This window comes from Schistocerca piceifrons, chromosome X, assembly GCF_021461385.2.
Source record: "Schistocerca piceifrons isolate TAMUIC-IGC-003096 chromosome X, iqSchPice1.1, whole genome shotgun sequence".
In the NCBI taxonomy this organism is placed as follows: domain Eukaryota; kingdom Metazoa; phylum Arthropoda; class Insecta; order Orthoptera; family Acrididae; genus Schistocerca; species Schistocerca piceifrons.
The window spans coordinates 200,407,420-200,428,420 of record NC_060149.1 but is presented as its reverse complement, the minus strand read 5'-3'; the positions used below and the strand labels follow the sequence as shown (position 1 = coordinate 200,428,420).

Genomic DNA, 21,001 nt, shown 5'->3' with positions numbered 1-21,001 from the left:
TAAAACACTGCAGAAGTAAAAGCAGCAACTTTATGTCATCCATCCGAGGCTTACATAACAATTACGTTCAGTTTTACCACCTCAACTTTATATATGCATTCACCATCTCACATATAACAAGAGACTGTCTTTCACTTTTCCTTAGAAAATGTTCTAGTGAGTAAAAAGGCGGTAATGCTGCCGCCAAAACCCTTCTGCGGGAAGTCCCTAATGATTATGTCTTAAAACGAGAGTCATGACCCTGTACATTTGTATTTACGTAAGTCCATGACAATTATGATGATGAACGCAGTTTTACAAAATACATGTAACAATTCATATGTCATTTAAAAGGTAAAGTTCCAAACGACATTTCAACGCTTTAAGTTTCTCCTTTACCTGTCTGCTGACAGCACCGTACAGTGATAGGGGGGCTCATATTGTCACTGTTACCGCTAGACAGGATAAGCGTCACTTGCTTGCTCTAATACCTCAATGTCTTCTATATATTGTTATCGATCTAAGCACAGCTAATACTCGTAATAACAAGTTACCAAAGAAAATTATATTATTGAAATGAAACAGCTTATACAAGGTGGTAATGATACTTGTATCGTTACAAACTTCAAGAGCGATTAAGATTCGCTATCTAAAAGAAGACTGTTTTCACTTTGTGTGTAATCTGCATTGTAGTCTCATATAGTAAGTCATTGGTTTTGGTTATGACCTAAGCGCTTTTTGAGAAGCAAATATAAAAACAGTAGACTCATTCAAGAAGGAGTATTTTACAGATTCTGAACACATTGTTGCTTTTGAAAGGTGTGATCAGTGTTTATTACACTGAAATATTTCTATTTCAGAATAACAAGCAGGTTGACTGTTACATTAAGGATATATAATTCATATTGTATACAGTTTTCCCACAAAATACAGTTCAGTGTCATTTCGATTTTCTTGCTTCGTCCAATAACTTTGTATCGTGTGTTAGTTTATAGTGCATATACTTAGAAGCTGGGTTCACACACGTGCCTAATATGGCGCCACAGATTGTGACTTTTTGTAATGGCATCATGAACTGTCATTCACACAGGACACCACAAATTCTACGTAGTTGCACAGCTTTCAGTATGGAGTCAGTTGAAATCATATGGGTGCATATGAACATTATAGTGCAGGTTATGGCATTAGAGTTGTGACAAGAATTAAATATAAGGAAGACGAAACGAAAAGGTTGGATTGGCAAATAGATTTTGCACAGGGATAAATCGGGGGCCACAAACAAATTTATAAAATAAACAACACTTGAAGAGAAAAAAATACTGTCTGCAATGGTAAACTAACCAACAGGTGACGTGTAAATATCATCTGCAGACATGCCACTCTTCCAAGAATTTAGAATCTTATTGTATTCGTTGATGTAGTCATTTCGAATAAATAATTTTTAGTTTAACAACTGCCACATCACACTCAGGAGCTATTTCCTGATATAATCAACAATGATTGGACTCACAATCACAAAGGTTATAAGACTCACTGTTTTGATTACATATATTACGTTTACATATTTATTCATCCAAAAATATTTTAAGATTGTGGGATGGATCACTGGTTTACAAAAATAAACACACACATACACACTGCAAAAAATCAAACATAGGTTGCTGTTCTTGTAGTTCCAGAAGCTGCGAAAGTGTACCTCCCGACTAATGTTTTCACTTTTTTCGGTACTAATAAAATGAAAACACACTGAAATCGAATGGAGTACAGCAGCAATTGCTGCACAATTACTGCAACAGAATGCTCGTGTTACGAAATACTGCCATCAGGGAGCAGTGATGAGAGGAAAGTGGCGCAACGAACTACAACAACGTTCAACATTTTGTGGCATGACAAAAGATGCGTCTCTGGAGTTGCGCCACTAGAAATTAGCGGTTCACACATGCCAATAGCTGTGGCGACACTTTTTGTTGTATATTGTATGTTGTATTGTATATTGTATTTTTTTTGCATGGAGACACCAACTGGTGTCTTTTGCAAACGTCATAGCATTTTTTTACAAGTTTAGTACAGTCATATATACATATGTGATTACATATACATGATACAAATGTACCATTGTACCTAATAAGGCACAATATTGGGTGTTACATCGTACCTTTTACAAATATTCAGATTTTACACAATTATATATATATATATATATATATATATATATATATATATATATATATATATATATATATACAATAATTTATCTTAGCTTAATGTTAATATTAACTTAAAGAATATAAACACTTGTCAATCAAGAAATATTTCAGTTTCACTTTGAATAAGATCCCTTTGTGGCACCTTATAGAGCTCCGTAATCTGTTGTACCATATTTGACCACTAATGCATGGATTATGGTCTGTTGTTTTTAATTTTGTTCTTTGTCTGTAGTAGCAGTCCTTATTTCTTGTATTATAGGCATGCATATCAGAGCATTTTGTTGCTTTATTTCGATGTGTCATAAAAAATATAATTAATTTGTAAAGATACAGCGAGTAGACTGTGAGGTATTTATGATGAACAAAGATTTCCCTGCATGAATCTCTATACCCTAATCCACGGATAATTTTGATTGCTCTTTTCTGTAGGGTTAATGGTCTGTTAATATGTATGTCGGCAGCACAACCCCATATCTCTATCCCGTAATTAATCTATGCAAAAATGGTTCCATAATAAATTGTTTTTAATGTCTGATGAGGGACTACTTTTGATAACTGGCTGATTATATGTAATGAACTGCTGATTTTATTGCACAGAAATTTGATATGGATTACCCATCTTAGATTTTCATCTAGGTGAATACCTAGAAATCTGCAGCCTTCTGTGTCCACTACTTCAATTCCACCTATGTTACTGATAGAGGTTTGGTGTGAGTTTGTATGTTTAAATGGCAATAACTGAGATTTACTGATATTAACTTTCAAACCCTGATCTTGGAAATAAGTAGTTATTTGACGTAGTCCCTCAGTTGCTACCAACGTTAACTCATCATTTTGTTTACCAAGAAATAACAGTGAGGTATCGTCTGCATAGGTTACCAATTGGGAGTTGAAAGGTTGCTCTGTATCATTTATGTACACTAGGAAAAGGAAAGGGCCCAAAATTAAGCCCTGGGGTACACCTTGTGTGACTGTCTCATATTTGGACTGGAAATTAATGATCTGATTATTGATTTTGTAAGTCAGCTTTGTACACTGCTTGTGGTTAAATAAATATGTAGCCAGCAATTGCATGGATGCAGCATTTACATTGTATGACTCAAGTTTACTTAAAAGTAATTCATGGTTTACCGTGTCAAAGGCTTTAGTAAAGTCTAGAAATGTGCCAGCTGTTTGCATTCCTTGATCGAGGGCACCATACGTTTTGTTAAGAATTTCCGTAATTGCTGTGATAGTACTATGATCTTTTGAGAATCCATGTTGTGTCTCTGTTAGGAACTTATTTTTCAAGAAATAGTCACTAAGTTGTGTCAGCAGCACAACTTCAAATACTTTGCTGAAGACAGGTATTAATGATATGGGCCTGAAATTTGAAACCTCTTCCTTGGATCCTTCTTTATGCACTGGTTTAACTGTGCTCCATTTCAATACATTTGGAAATGTATGTTCTCTGATACTGGAGTTTACCCGGTGGGTGATTATTTTAACTAATTCCTTATTATATTTTTTAATCACGTCACTACTCAAACCATCCCATTCAGATGGGAACTTATTCCTTAGGTTATTTATTATCCTGCCTATTTCTGTTTCACTTACTTGTTTGAATTCAACCCGGCGTTAGAGTGAGCAGAGAAGATGGAATGTGTTCATGCTTTCACTGTAATTACATAAACTACTCTCCAAGATGCTTACCACAATCCAAACGTTACGAAAGAAAACTTTCATTGTACGTATTGACGTTACTCTTACCGTAAGTAAAATTTTATTTTCGTTTTATGTGTTACTTTTACGCTACTACATGGTTTCCTCTATTTTCACCAATTTGAATACTACTGATACCAATGCAGTACTAATACTCTAATATTACAAGCTATGGAATGCCAGAGGAAGATATATTTCTTTTAAAATATGTTGTGTTACTTGAGCTTTTATATTCAACAAGTACCTTGAAAGTCATTTATAGTTTAACACTTAATAGAAAGACTTGTGGCGTCGCACAATGGGTTTATCGTTTGGGGTACTGCAAAATGCTCTCCACCCTGCAGGCCAACTTACATGGATGCTCTCACATGTAGTTGCAAAGACGCCATTGAAGTGGCGCCACTTTACGTACATGTGGAGCTCTAGTCTGTTTGTGCTCATGAATATCTTTGGATTAAAATAGTTGATTATTTTTGTGTTTTCTACATTTTTCCCTGCTATAATATTTCTTCTTCGATTCGTTTTCTGCTTTTTAACCAGTGAGACGTACAAAGGGACTAGTTCTCTTCTTTCGTTTGTTCATGTTAAAATGTTTACCTTTTGCAAACCACATAAAGTGTAATCTCACGTTTGTTGTTGCTTAGTCGAACATCTTTGGATCACGTGATTGTCTGTGGCGCATATGCCGAGTGACGGAGCGAGCGTAGGGGAAGAGTTATCAAGTATTAACTCGTTTCTTTGCTACCACTGTTTGTAATTACATAAATTAGCGCCAAGATGCTAATCACATTCAAAACATTACAAAAGAAAACATTCGTCATAGATTTTGACATAAGTCTTACAGTAAGTAAATTTTCGTTTTGTGTTTTGTAGTGACTTATATGATTGTACGTTATTTGCTCCAGTTTCACCATTTTTGATATTGTTAAAACTACATGGCATTGAATTTTTTTTTTAAATAAAAGTGTCTAAGAATGATATTTTTCTTGTAAAATGTGATGTTTTACTTGAACTTTTGCATCCAGGAGATGACTTGGAAGTCATTTGCCATTTAACACTTTCGGATCTCCAGTGCTCTCTAAATATTTTGCGTTCGCCGTTTTCTTGTACCCATTGTAGTTTATAGCAGTATTTTGTGGATATTACAATGTGTATCATTATCATCATTAGGTGAAGGAGCTGAAAGAAAAGATACGAGCCGAGAAGGGGGCAGATTACCCAGTTGAAAACCAGAAGCTTATCTATGCTGGTAAGTATTTTCTATATATGTTATTGTGTTGTCATACAGTGTTCTGTATAATGTTACTTCAGCATCGTTGGAGTACGTTGTTGGTTCTGTAAAATATGGATTGCAGTGATTGCACGGGTTTACCAATTTTGTATTGGATCATTCTGTGTGTTACCTGAATTGCTGCTGTTGTATGTCTCGCTCGCTGTGTAGTCAGCTTCAAATGTGAACAATATACGTCGTCATGTAGAGATCAGATGTCGTGTCATTTCGCATTTTTAGATACTTGAGTCTTATTTTAAGACGTTTTGTTTAAGTAAGATCCACATTTTTCATTTTTAGACATCGGAGTGCGTGTTAAAACATGGTAGTAAACAATGAAAAAGACTTGCTCTCTCGCTTCTGTCTGTGTATGCAGGCTACATGAGCTAGTAATGAAGTAAATACTTTTTTTATTTACGTATGTGCATGAGGTATTGATGTCTTCCATTTCGTTCTATATAATTCGCACACTGTCTGTAATTTGGATACAACAGAACAAAAAAGCATTTGGAAATATTTGTGTGGAAAACTACCTGAGGCCCACACCCAAATTGACTGCAAAGGCCAAAGCTGGTGTGCTCCCTTTATAATTGTACATTCCTAAATGCGACACACTGATAAAGTTTGTCAGTTCCAGGCACTGAACAATGTAACTGTGTAAAAATAGCATGTTTGCTGAAAGCGTGTCCAGTATGGTATGTTTTGAATGAATTTAATCTGTTAGGTTGGCACTTAGGTTCACAACATTTTTCCAGAAGTTTAATAAACGCAACAGATATGCATAATAGAGAGTTCAGTCATCAGAAGTATATGGTCTTTCACTATTTACAGCAGTCTGCCAACACTGCCATAACCTTTAGATTCCATGACTAGCAGTCACTTGGTGTTGACGTGAGGGACTTGTGGAACCATGTTTGGAGCACATTTTCACCTGGAAAACAAATTCTCTGGAGGTTGTTTGATAGACAGCAGAAAATATTAATACCTGAAGCTGCAAAATCGGGTGAATAAGGTGGAACCAGAATGACTTCCCAACCAAACTCGTGTAGTGTTTTTGGTCAGTTTAGCAGAATGCGGGTGGTTGTTGTCGTGGGGTAGCGTCACCTCGCATAGTCTTCGTGGTCATTGTTCTCGGATTGCAACTGCAAGACGTGTCAGTTGTTGACAGTAAATGTCAGCTTTGATGGTTACACCTCAGGGAAGCAGTTAGTAGTACACCACATTGTCGCTGTTCCATGACATTCAGGAATACGGAAGCGTCCGATCCCACCCGTCTGCTTTGACCCATGACGTCACAAATATGGCGGAAACAAAAACAAACACACACTTTCCACAAGAGGCCTAATGACACCAGCGGGACAAGCGCGGGAAATGGGGTGTTTTGGGTGGGGGCAAACTAAATATAAACAAATTTAGACGCCTTGCATAGCTACAACGTGTAAGTGAAGACAGCCATGCATGAATACCCACCCACCTCCCCAGGGGTCGTAACCCCTGCAACCCATAGAAGATAAAGATGCTTCAGTAGCAGATTAGTGTTTTTTGTCTTAAAAATCTCATGGGATAAAACGAACAGATCAGAAAGATAAATATAATGAACTAAAACAGAAATTCGAGGAAACAGATAATTAAAATAAGTAATAAGTGTTTTTAAATTTAAAAAAAAATCTCATGAGATAGAACGAACAGATCAGAAAAGTAAATAAAATAAGATAAAACAGAACTGGAGACAGCCACACTCAAACCAAACTCCGCGCCGTCATGACGTCACACACGACAACACCCTTACGTTACGGGTCAAAGCCGACGCGTGCGATCGGACGCTTCTGTCGACCCGACATTCATAGCATTATCTTTTGTGTGGGCACGGTTCTTTGTATGGGGAGTTGCTGCTTCATTTGGGCTCAACCATTCCTTTCTTTCTCGTATGCTACCATAATAACACCATTTCTCGTTACCAGTATTGACACAGGATATGAATAGTCGGTGTTGTTCAGGAGACGAGAAAGCAGAGAGGCACGTATGGCCACCCATTGATTTTTGTGGTTTTTGCTTAAAGCAAGCAGTATCCATACACCAGATTTCTGAACCTTCCCCATTGCATGCAAATGTTACACAATGATTGAATGATCACATATGCCAGTTCTCGAGTACGCTGAAGTGGGTCATTGTGGATTAATGCGTTTAAATGATCATCAACCCCTGAAGGTCTTCCTGAACATGAAGACTCACTGATGTTAAAATGATCCTCCTAGATTAGATTAATACTTGTCCCATATATCATGAATATGACACTTCATGATGTGTAATGTGTCAGTTTAACAAAATTTTCTTATTTCCCATAATTCAATTTTTAAAATAATGATTGCATGATTACTCATTTATATCTAAAAATTCTATTGAGTAGAAGGGTTTGTCAATCAGAAATTCTTTTAATTTATTTTTAAATGCTGGTTGGCTATCCGTTAGGCTTTTGATACTATTTGGTAATTGACAAAAGATTTTTGTGGCAGCATAATTAAGACTATAGAAGTCCAACCGTTCTCCTAGTGTTGTAGCCATGCACATTGCCATTGCTTTTGAATTTGTATGGGTTCTTATTAACAAATTTGATTGTGGATGTGTATATATAAGCTACTGTGGATATCCGTAGGTCCTTAAATAAATGTCTGCGAGATGATCTCGGGTGGGCTCCACTGGTATTCTGAGTTCTGATTAAGCGCTTTCGTGCAGTGAATATTTTTTCCTTAATGATGAACTGGCCTAAAATTTGATGCCATACGAAATCAGTGAATGGAAATTCACACAGTAGACTAATTTAGTGATATGTCCACCACCTAAATTTGCAATGACCCCAATAGCATAAGTAGCCGAACTCAAATGTTTCAGTAGATCATCAATGTGTTTCTTCCAGTTCAGTTGTCTCATCGCTGTACTCACCCAAAAATTTTAAATCCTGTGCCTCAGGTACCGACCTCTGACGAGCTCTTTATTTAGCAACGGTGTCACGTCATTTACTGTGGTGTGTTTTATTAAAATGTAATAAGACTTCATTTGCAGAAGTGTACTTAATTTTCTGAAAGACATTATTTTCAATTACCTCAGCCAATATATATTTATATTTTAAGAGGTTCCTTAAAATGAGAGAACCATTTTTATGCCATGCTCTGTCCATTGGTATTATCCTCATACAAGGTGCAAATGTTTCTTGCTGCCACTGCCGGTGTCACCCACCTGTAGAACTCCAACAGAAGAATAAGTTGGATGTGTTCAGATTTTTCCACTTTGCAGTCCATATTTCAGTGTCCGCAGCTCCACTCACTATCTCAAAATTACAATATGTTAACTCAAACAGCAATAGTGAATTAAAAATAAAAATTGACAGTTGATAAATAAATCCATAGCAGCCAGAAAACCAACATTCAAAACAAAAATGCTGTGCAAACTTATGCACTACCTAGTACGTGAGGTAATAAATCAGTTGAAAATGTCATAATGCTACAGGTTTCAGTTTTATGCCTGCTATACATGTTTCATTAGACGGTTTGTTTTATGAGAAATGAAACCAGTATTTGAATGGAAATAGCAAAGTGTATAACCTTTGTCTATTCACCATGTGGTGGTAATTTTACAATGGACATATACATCAACAGGTTAGTAGCAACTTTGGCTTTACTTGTTGTCTACTTTGATTACATTATGGTATTTAAAATCTTTTAAGGCTCAGCGTAGGGAGCACGATTGGTGAGATGAATATCTTTCTCGGAAACTACAGTGTGCAAGAATTGCTAATAGGCATCAGGTTTAGAGAATATAATGCCTTCAGAAATCAAATGTCTCTCATGGTATAATGAGTAAACTTAGAGGCAGTATTTTTTTTGCAATGTTGTCTAAACATCATAAGTTATAAGGCAGAATGTACACACACACACTTCTACAGACAGTTCCTTTAATGTATAGAGCACCAGTTTTTAAGATTAGGTGGAAAAATTAAATGATAGATGTGCAGCTGTAAGCCATAAAGATTTAACTGGTTTTAAGATTGCATAGTTTTGTTACAACAAAGCTGACGTGTGCTGGAAATACTCACAGGTAGCGATGTAAAATGCTTGGGGATTTATAAGTTGGGGCAAATGCCCAAAATGCATAAATACCTGTGCATTTATGTGTTTTAAAGACTGACTGATAAGTGGCACATATAAAAAAAAAATTTTGAAACTGCTATTTTGTATTGTAAAAGGTGTTTTGCAACACTGCTTCTGTAGTGGTTGGGTAACAGAGTTTAAAAAGCTGCTTGAGAGTTAGGGAAAAGTTATTAGGGGAGATAAATTGGACTGTAAACATAACTATATTTTTTAATGAGGTCAGTTCTTAGGTAGTAAATAATAAAAAAGAAAACAAAACTCAAGTTTAAAAGAAATTTGTGAAATAAAGTACAGTTTATATTAAGTAGGTACCCTATAGATAGTATTTTTACTTATACTACAGAAAAAAATTAGAGTAAAAAAAGTTTATCCATAATGATTTTAATTGGGGATGAATCAAGTGCCGATTCCACAAGTCCGAGAATTGCTGAGTCTGTAGGAATCGACTAGTATCAGAATGGAACTATTCTGGAGCCTTAGACATTGATTCTTTGTTATAAAATCTTTTTTATAGTAATGTTCTCATTTTGTCTTCACAGCAGTACAGCCATATGAAAGTAAATAAAGAAAGGAGCAGAATACAAAACTATAGTCTGTCTCAAATGTCACTACATCTGACAATAAAGCATTGTTGTGCCCCCCCCCCCCCTCCCAAAAAAATTTTAACATTAACGAGTACATTTGTTAACAAGAAATGCATACCAACTGTTTATTACTTCCAGTAAGAGGTTTATCATCAATAATCATCCTTCAGTAGATTTGACACGAATTGTAAAGTGTGTTACATTACAAAGCGATGATGTAAGGTCAACTTTTTATACTGGCTTATCACTACACAGCTGTTCAATGTTGTGTGTGGGGGGGGGGGGGGGGGATGCACGCATTCACGGATGCAGCTCTCAGTAACACATGCCCTTGAAAGGCAATGAATGACATATGTATGTTAAAATGTAAACATTTACTAACTTCTGATATCGAGAGTATTGTCCCAGCTGTTATTTTAAGTGGTAAGTTATACATTCTAGCAGTAAAAACTTTAAAAAGTACTTTTTTATATAAATGCCCTGATTTGTGGACATTAAAACTGCTTTGAGTAAATGCCCATTTATAAATGTCCTGCCCACTGGGCATTTGCCCGGCCCACGTCACTACCCACAAGGGTGGGCCTTATTATTGCTACTGCATTTAAGTAAGTTGAATAAATCGGTCGGCGAGCCAAAGCTTGTTTTGAGCACCACAGCACTTTCAGGCATTTTATTTTTTGATGTGGTAGGCTAATGTCTTGATCTGGGCCAGTGCCCCTCATGTCAGTGTTTCTGTGTTCTTGTAAGTTGACAATGTGTCTGTTTCATATACCCAATACAGTGATAAAGTCACTTCTCTGTTGTCACAAAAATTTGACCCTTTTTTTTTTTTTACAAATATGGCACAAATTAAGAGATTTTAGTGAAGTTAGGACCTAACAGCAGAGTTTAAATTGCTGTGACTGAAACGAGCAGCAACAAGATTTGTTATATGGATTGTCACGAGCATTGGACTGTTTCATCTAAATGTGTTAAGATTTATGAGTTTGTGGTCTAGTGATGTGAAATTGCAACAACGTTTCCTCGTCTCTTGCTTTCTCATCAGTTTCGTAGAACCGGCAGTGGACACTACCTCCCTCCCCCCTGTTTTCCATTGTACCGTGAGGTAAATGCGGACATCATTGCTGCACGAAGCTGTTAGGAATGCAGTACCCTGTAGGCCATGGTCTAGACGTTTACTGGTGTGGTATGCCCTTATTTCCTAACAGTTTTGGACTAATATACCCAGCCAGTCACAGGGGCTTACGGTTGACTGTTGACTGAGGTCTCTTCAGTATTACTGTTACCTCATCAGATCAAGCGAAGAGAAATCTCTATCTGGTTTGTACAAAGTTGGTAGCAGCTCTAATAGCATAATTAAAAGGCTATTGAATGGAATGCTTTTGTAACCAGGATACAGAGAAACCCTAAGAGAGAGATCACCCATTTATTTTGGATAACCAAAGTTTGTTGCAGCACCCGTCTGCTTTGGTCTGTGACCTATAGTCTTCTGGTAAACTTGTGAGGGAGCAGAGCTTTTGGTGGGCGAATTGGAATTCCACAGGAGGACTGTGGAACTGCTGTACAGGCACACCAAAAATCAGACATCAATTTCCTCTCTAGCATTGTAGTGCACTGTGCGATGATTTGTGCCAATTCTTTTCGTGTGATTTTAACTACTGCCCTCAGTCAGTTTGGTTCGTATATTTAGAGATATACTTATTCAGAATTAATCGATAAATGTACTACATCACAAGAAAATGTGCACAATATGAAGTAGTAGTATTTGCAGAGTAAATAGCGTTTGGTCATCTCAAATGTAATTACAGTTAGTATTGAAAAGTCAACACAAAAAGAACTGTTGGAGAATATTGCCAGCCCACTCTAAGGACTGCAGTTGATACAGAAGCCAGCCTTGCCACAGTATGACACATTAGAAAGGAATCCTAAAATAAACAGCACGGTTAACTGGGCTCTCCAAGAATTTTGGGAGGAAACCCCTGGTTATACACACCTTTACAAGATCAATGATTCAAGAAACACTGGAGGACTTTATGTAATTCAAGAAATAATGGTGTCATTACACAAATTACACAGGCAAACGATGGAAAAACTTTTTTGCTGAAAATACCTTGTTCTTATGTTTTGTAGGGTGGGGAATCCAAATATGATACTTAAAAAACTGTATCACCCATCATTTCTTCACATTTTGCAATTAAATTTATTAAATTATCAATTTTTTAAAGACTTTTAATAGCTTTTATATAGTTAAAATAATTTAAAAAGGAGGTGTATTGAATATAGATGACATTGGTAGCACTGCTGAAAAACATTTGCAGGCAAAGAAGGTTGATTCTGTTTTTGTGTTAACAGATGGTGTTTTGTTCACTGTCAACCTAACCTAACTTTCCCGTTTCCTGTACATGTACTCAGTACAGTGTGTAATCGTTGTTGTAAAAATTCTGTTGACAGTTTTTGTTATATTTGTGGTGAATTTTGTTATATTTGTGGTGAATTTGTGATTAAAAGACATGAAAGAAACATTACAGACTTTGTGAAAATGTTTATCTATCATACTTTGGATCTAAACTTGATCAAGATAAATCTTGGGAACCACATAAGGTATGTTATGTGTGTGTTGAAGATCTGATAAAATTGTCCAAAATGGAGAAAAAAAGCCTTTAGATTTGCTGTTCCTTTGATATGGAGGGAGTCAAGAAATCACTCCGATGATTGCTACTTTTGCAGTGTTGATATTACTGGTCATAATTTGAAAAACAAGAAGGTAATAAGTTACCCTAACCTTCCGCCTGCCATCCAACCAGTAGGGCATGGTGTAGATTTGCCGGTTCGTTAATCACCAGATGATCCAACAGAAGTATTTTGTGATGTACAGTATGATTTAGGTGAACCAGATGATGAATTCCATTGTAATACAGAAAGTCTAGAGCCCAAATTGTTTACTCAGACTGAGCTTAACAATTTGGTTAGGGATCTGGACTTAACGAAAGAAAAAGCTGGATTGCTTGGCTCTACATTAAAAGAAAAGAATTCATTGGCAGTTGGAACCAGCACATACATGTGTAGCAAGAAAGAGCAGAAATTTTCCAAGTTTTTTCAACAAGAAGGTGATTTAGTGTACTGCTCAGACATTCTTGGTCTGATGAATGAGTTGGGTATTGAATACAAAAAGGAAGACTGGAGGCTGTTTATTGATTCATCCAAAACTAGTTTAAAGGCGGTTTTATTACACAGTGGTAACATGTATGCGTCTATACCTGTTGAACATTCTGTACATATGAAAGAAAGCTGTGAAAACCTAGAAATAGTGCTGTGTAAAATAGGCTATTCTGCTCATGGTTGGATGATATGTGACGATCTAAAAGTAAGATGCATGCTCCTTGGTCAGCAAGGTGGCATTACCAAATTTCCATGTTTCGTGTGTGAATGGGACAATAGGGCTAGGGATCAACACTGGTGCAGAAAGAACTGGCCTGTGAGGGAGTCTTTAAAACCTGGTGAAAAGAACATTCTATGCAAAAACCTTGTAGATCCAAAAAAAACATACTCCTACCACCTGTACATATAAAGTTAGGCGTATTGAAACAGTTTGTAAAGGCTTTGCGTAAAGATGGACCATGTTTTAAGTATCTCTGCCAAAAGTTTCCATACGTTTCAGAAGCTAAACTAAAGGAAGGTGTCTTTGTCGGACCTGACATTAGAAAACTGATGTTTGATGTTAACTTTGAATCCACAGTGAACTTAAATGAGAAAGAAGCATAGGTATCATTCAAGCCAGTCGTTACAAAGTTCTTAGGGCATGAAAAAGACCCAGAATATGTTTTTATTATAGCTACAATGTTAAAGAAGTTTAAAACTGTAGAATGTTCAATGAGCCTTAAAGTTAACTTTTTGAACAGTCACCTTTATTTCTTCCCGGACAATATGAGAGATGTTAGTGAGGAGCAAGGATATTGTTTTCACCAGCACATTAAAGTGATGGAAAAAACACTACCAAGGCTGCTGGAAAACCAAAATGATGGGGGACTACTGTTGGTCACTTCACCGAGAAGTTCAGCAAGCGACTCATCATAGAAAAAGCTACACAAGAAGCTTCAAAGAAAAAAGAGAAAGAAAATTCAAACCAATTCCAGCTGACAAGTGAAACCACTATTAACACACATCATTGTTTTAAGTAGCTTACTGTAAATACAACCCATGCTTATGTTGTAACAAAGCGTTTCATTAATTTCCCCATTTATCGTGTAGCATATGATTTTTATACTATATAATAAAAAGCATGTTGCTCGAAAGCTATGGGTGATATAAAAAAAATTAAGGCTAGATTTGGATTCAGCTCATAAGAATCTATAAAGATCTGCTATCAAAGTAAAAAAGTTTCTTTTAATTGCATTGGCCTCTGTTATGTTCTAAAGAACACAGTGAGCTTAACCTTCACATTTGACCAAACTTTTCTAGCTCTTTGGGCATGTAATTCCATGTCAGTTCTGTGCAGAAAAGTAACTTTTTCAGTCTGACCACCTCATATTTCTTTCAAATTTATTATATTCAATGATCCAGATAAGAGCTGGAAAACTACCCATTTGCAGAGGTATGTGACAGTTGTGAAGAAAGTTACATGTCTGCAAACTTTGGATATTGTGTGAAATTTACACATCTGTCTCAACATAATCCATATGCAGCAATTAAATATACATAATTGAAAAGCTAATAAGTAGAGGTACACAGTCAAGAAAATACAATATAGAAAAGATCTTTGGTTGGCGGGCGGTGCACATTCACAGCTCTCATAAAGAGAAGTGTTTAATTGTGTAATAACAATTAATGAAGCCAATATTACATCATAATTAGTAAATTAATACCTAGTGTAAGCTATCAATTGAAGGGTTCATACTTTTGAGTATTTTCGGAAAAAAGAAAACATTTCATAGGCGCGAGTTTTGGACTAGGATTTGTTTACGTTGTGATATACTGTAAGGTCTGTGATTATTTCAATAAAGTAAAGTTGTGCTGTGCCGAAATAAGTGGAAACTTTATACAGTGTAGGCTCAGTTCTTTGTTTACTTTTTGTTTCATCACGTAAACAATACAGGTTATATCATTTTTGTTTCTTCAGAAGTTTTGAATTAGTATCCAAACTTTAGGCCTAAACTTTCTAAGAAATTTAATATATTAATTGAGTAATTTGCGAAGTTATTCTTGTTTTAACTCTGACTAAAGCTACTATTTGTTTGCCATGAGTGACAAGTGTATTACTTGCCATAGGAGTGTTAGTTCCAGTGTGTGGTGTGAGGGTTGTTGCAGTTTCTTTTACTTTGACGACTGTAGTGGCGTGGGAATTGGGGAAATAAACAAGGCTCATTGGTTGTGCAGGATTTGCTGTAGAGATAGGAAGATACTGGGACAAGAGGAGAAGATTGTTGCCCTTCAGGCGGAACTAGATAAAGCGAAACTAGATCTGGAAAGGTTAAGGGGGGAGAAGGGAAAAGAGAGGTAGGAAGTGACAACAGGTTGTAGAAGAAATAGGACGTTTTCAAACAGTGTGGTTGTGAATGTGGAAAATAGGTTTGATCTGTTGTCACAGTTGGAAACTGATGATCCACAAACAGATGTAGGAGGAGACAGGACACGACAAACTTTCAAAAAGTGTTTGAAAAGTAAGAAGTCAGAAAAAGCTGTGAAGAAGGCGGTTTTGTTTGGTAGTCAACATGGTAGAGGTGTTGGCCAACTGTTACAGGATGAACTAGGGTCAGGTTACCAGGTCACATGCTTTTTTAAACCAAGTGCAAGTCTGGGTCAGGTGATAGAGGATGTAGGATCACTTTGTAAAGACTTCACAAAGGAAGACACCATGGTAACAGTGGGTGGGGCGGGCAAGAGCATAGATAGGAACTGAAATTATTCAAATGAGAGTGACCTGGTAAAGATAGCTTCAGCAGTGAGATATACTGGTGTTGGGCTTGTGTCTGTTCTGAGTCTCCATGACCGGTCTCATTTAAACTCTTCTGTTACTAGAGTTAATTTAGAGGTGGAATGGCTGCTTGGATCGGGTATGGGGTCTCATAGCGGTGTGGTTCCTGTTGACTCTATCAGCAGGTGGGATTATACTAGGCACGGCCTTCACCTCAACAGGAAAGGGAAGGGAAAACTGTTTGGGTTAATAGAAAATAACTTGGGGGGGGGGGGGGGGGGGCACTGTCGCAAGTGGTAAAGTACCAGTGGCTACAAGTGACAGATCAGCAGTTTTTGCGGGATAGGGATGGCAGAAACAAAACATGTACAGAGACAAGCTGAAAATGACATTCACATTCATAAAACAGGCAGCCAGAAAGCAAATTTTAATGTACACAGTTCACGCAGACAGCCTCTGATTGAAACTAAAGATACTCAAAAATTGGAATTGGTAGGAAAATTGGGTTCATCCAGTCGTAATTCAGCCAGTGCACAAAATCGGCTATCACTATTGCATCAGAATATCCGAGGACTAAGGGGTTGCTTATTTGTGTTGAAGAATTAGAGTTGAGCAAACCAGTTGATATAATTTGCCTCTGAACACCATGTGACCACTGGTATATATATGTTAAATGTTACAGGATTCAAGTTAGCTTCTTATTTCTGTAGGGGAAATATGGAGAAAGGAGGAGTTCCTATATTTGCCAGAAACTGTTTTGATTTCAAGAATATTGATATTAATACATTTTGCTCAGAGCAGCACTTAGAAGCTTGTGCAACAGAAGTAGTTTTTCATAATAAGTCCTTTATAATAGTAGGTATATACAGATCTCCTTCAGGAAATTTTAACCTTTTCATAAAAAAAAACCTGGAAGCTCTGCTGTCCCATCTTATGGCAAAAAACAAGGAAATGTGGTTTTTGGGGATTTTAACGTGGATTTATTGAAAAGCTCTGTCAGTGAACAATTATTGCAGTCAGTAACATTATCATTCAATTTTTTTTGTGCTGTGAACTTTGCTACTAGGATATGTAAAAATGCTCTGAGACTGCTATTGATAATATCTTTGTAGACAAATCTAGGGAAAAAGCTCATATCACAAAACCATCTGATCATGATGTGCAGCATCTTGTGTTAAATGTTGAAACTTGTCAGGATTAAAAATCTATTAAATCTGAGTACAGGAGGATAATAAAAAATTCAAAAATTGAGAACTTCAGGAAATTGCTCAAAGACATGGACTGCATAGTTGTTTACAATACATCTGACTCAAATGGAAAATACAAAGCATTCATTAATAAAGTTGCCTCCACTTTTGAGAATTGTTTTCCCCTAAAGGTAACTCAACTCACACACAAGCCAAAAAATAAACCGTGGATTACACAAGGAATAAAAATATCATGTGGGACAAAAAGGAGACACTATCTACTATCTAGGTATAGCTCTCAGGTTAGAATTGTAATGCATTACAAAGAATACTGCAATATATTGAAGCAAGTAATCCAGAAATCGAAACAGCTTAATTATGAGAAAAAGATAATTACATCAGGTAATAAAATAAAAACTGTATGGGATATTGTGAAGACAGAGACAGGTGTGGCCAAAAAGGAAGAGGAACAGATAGCTCTAAAAATAAATGAAACTTTGGTAACAAGTACAGTTAGTGTTGCAAACCTCTTAAACAACTATTTCATTTCTGTTACTGACAGCTCGGGGTTATCAGGTTCAGTGAACAGTGCAATGGAGTATCTGAGACAAGTCTTTAAAAATAACTTCAGTAAAATGGAAATGACACTCACATCTCCCAAAGAAGTAGCATCCCCTTAAAATCTTAGTATTCCATTGGGTATGATAACATATCAACAAAGTTAATGAAAGAGCGCTCATGCGAGTTAAGTTCTATCTTAAGTTATTTGTGTAATCAATCTCTTTAGCAGTGAAGATTTCCAGAGTGTCTAAAGTATGCTGGAGTTAAGCCTCTTTACAAGAAGAGGGATGAAGAGGTACCATCAAACTATCAACCAATTACACTTTTGACGGCTTTCTCTTTGAAAAGATGGTGTTCAAGCGTCTTGGATTTCTGAAGGGTTCTGATATGGAGAAGCTATTTACAAATGTACTTAATTCATCAGATAATAAATTACAGGCTACTGGCATTTTTTGTGACCTGTCAAAAGCCTTTGACTGTGTGAACCACAGCAGTCTCCTAAGTAAATTAGAGTATTATGGTGTCACTGGCAATGCTGTGAAATGGTGTGAGTCTTATCTATCTAACAGGAAACAAAGGGTGTCATTGTGAAATACCTGTGCAGTAAGCAATCAGTCTTCATCTGACTGGGAATTAATTACATGTGGTGTTCCTCAAGGTTCCATTTTGGGTCCATTGCTTTTCCTTGTGTATATTAATGACCTCTCATCTGTTACGTTGCCAGATGCTAAGTTTTGTTTGCTGATGATTCAAACATTGCAATAAGTAGCAAGTCAAGTACAGATTTAGAAATAGCTGCTAGTCAAATTTTCACTGACTTTAATAAGTGATTTAAAACTAATTCTTTGTCATTAAACTTTGAGAAGACCTAGTATATGCAGTTCAGTACCTGTAAGCGATTTCCTTCCAGCATGAATATAAGGTATGAAGACATGCAGATCGAAGAGGTTGACCATGTTAAATTTCTGGGATTACAACTCGATAATAAATTCAATAGGGAAGGGCATACCACAGAATTGCTTAAGTGCCTAAACAAGTCTGTATTTGCTGTGAGAATGATTTCACATGTAGGAGATATAAATATAAGAAAAATTGCATACTTTGCTTACTTTCATTCTATTATGTCGTATGGGATCATATTCTGGGGCAACTCGTCAAACCGAGCAAAAGTTTTTAGGGTGCAAAAGCGTGTGATAAGAATCATTTGTGGTGTAAATTCGAGAACATCTTGTAGAAAACTGTTCAAGGAACTTTGTATTCTAACCACTGCTTCTCAGTATATTTATTCCTTAATGAGATTTGTTGCAAGTAATACATCTCTATTTCCAACCAATAGCTCAGTACACAGTATCAATACTAGGAATAAGAACAATCTACATAAAGGCCTAAAATCACTTACTTTGGTCCAAAAAGGGGTCCAATATTCAAGAACACACATTTTTAATAAATTGCCAGCAACCATTAAAAACTTGATTTGAGATAAAGCACGGTTTAAACAGAGTTTGAAAGACTCTTTGATATGCAACTCCTCCTACTCCATAGATGAACTTCTTAACAGAGACTGTTAAGTCAGCTTAAGTAAAAATATCTGTTAGATTTCAGTTTTGACAACACTTGGTCACAACAGTCAAGATTACGTATTTTGCGTATGACAAATTTATTAATAGAGCATAACAGTGTTTCATTCTGACAATGTGTTAATTCTGTAAATATTAGCTGTCCCAGTTTACTGCATTGTATTAACTTATTTTCGACTATCTCCTGACAAATGATCAGGGTAGTATGTATTATATTAAAATGTTTTATGTTTTTATGCCATACTTTCTAACATGTTCCACACCCATGAGAATCATCTCATTTTTTGGGTCTATGGAATGAAAACTGAATCTAATCTAATCATATGCAACATTGTGGATTTCTGCTATAAACATGGTAAATATCTAGATGCCACACCAAAGGCATCATATCCAAAAATTTATTTTGTCAGCATCAGTGCACTACCAAAACGCAGAACATAGCACATAAATATGAAAGACAGTTTGTTGAAAGTTACAATTCATAGGTAACGTCCAAAAATATGGTTTATATTATTGTAGTGGTATTATGAATGATTTACAATGTAGCTTCAATAAAAAGGTAATAAAAAGTAGTTACCTCTCATTTCATAAATCTCCAGTTAAATTGTTAATGTTCATCAGATTAGATGCAGGGAGAGTGTATGTCCTTCCAGTTGGTGTCACTGGATCCATTATTGAGACAATGTCACATTTTCTGATGAAACAAGTGTCAGGTTTGATAGAAAACATAAATGGTGGAGACTGTCTATGTGGACGCAAGAAGCTGGCGTGTACCTCATCTGTTTCTTCATAAGTTTGTAAGACATATACAGCCCACCAATGATTGTCATACAGCCAGGCAACAAATCCATACACATTAAAAACATCATTTCTTTCCACATAGCCATCACGGATTCTTCTCTGCTCACTAAAGAAGCAGAATATGTCTTTGTTTCTACTATGCCTTTGTCAGTAGGTATTGTACAATGAAGTGTATGGGTACCTGGAATCATATTCTTGAAACATTGCTTCAACTTGCCAAGATCTTAATCGTGATGGGAAATGGATGTATAATTGAAAACACACAAAGGAATATTTTCTTTGCACCATTGATTCAATTGTTATGTCAAAATACAGTTTTCATGAGGTCACTTGGGGCTGGTAAGTGCAGCTAATCTTCCTGAGACAGATTCATGAAATTCTTGCTGTTTTTGTGCTGGACAGCACATCCTTCCAAACAGTAGTAAATGTGTTTTGGAGTTGCAAAGTGACTGTTTAAGGAACTGATGAGATTGTGCTGGAAAGAGTACACGCATGGTGTGTTTCATAAGTATTTGTGCCTGGTAGTAACCTTCAAATGGGTGAATTCCTTGTACTTCATCCTGAATAGTGAAGGAGTAATTTTGTACAAAGTCATAGACAGCAAGATATTCATGTACTATCATTTCTTCTTTAATGATTTCAAAGATCTATGCCTGCTGCTGGGTAATACATGAGTGTGATAGGAGCTGTCACGAACTTGATGCAAACACCTCAATGAAATCGCCTGTTGATTTTATTACAGGACCTAGAACTACCCTGCCTTTGGTTAATCAACATTTGTAGGTAATTTCATCAATGCAATTTCCACCAAACATTACAAACAGATTATCAGTCAGTCTTGTCAAATGTGGGCAATAGGGACATGCACCTAAGAAACATGCTGGAAGTGCAGGACTGCAGGTAACAAATGCTACCAGTGCTTTTATGATGGCAGTGTGTGTTCTTCACACTTCATTAGTTCTTTCAATTTACACCCTTCAACCATTAACTTAAAATTCTGAGTGAGACACACAAACAGCATGGGTCCCACTGGCAGAGGCAAGAGCACTGTGCTTTGGCTGCAACTCACTAAATTTTG

At 36.4% G+C, this 21,001-nt stretch overlaps 1 protein-coding gene across 2 annotated transcripts in view; it reads left to right on the top strand.

Moving 5' to 3' along the window:
- Nucleotides 1-4,541: 4,541 nt before the first annotated feature.
- The window catches only part of LOC124721136 (UV excision repair protein RAD23 homolog A-like), a 157,890-nt gene continuing 141,430 nt past the window's right edge, over nucleotides 4,542-21,001 (top strand). For both annotated transcript variants that reach the window (XM_047245952.1, XM_047245951.1), the window contains exons 1-2: nucleotides 4,542-4,730; nucleotides 5,058-5,136. In XM_047245952.1, the coding sequence (XP_047101908.1) occupies nucleotides 4,665-4,730; nucleotides 5,058-5,136 (145 nt within the window). In that variant the 5' untranslated portion in view covers nucleotides 4,542-4,664. The remainder of the gene's footprint in view (nucleotides 4,731-5,057; nucleotides 5,137-21,001) is intronic.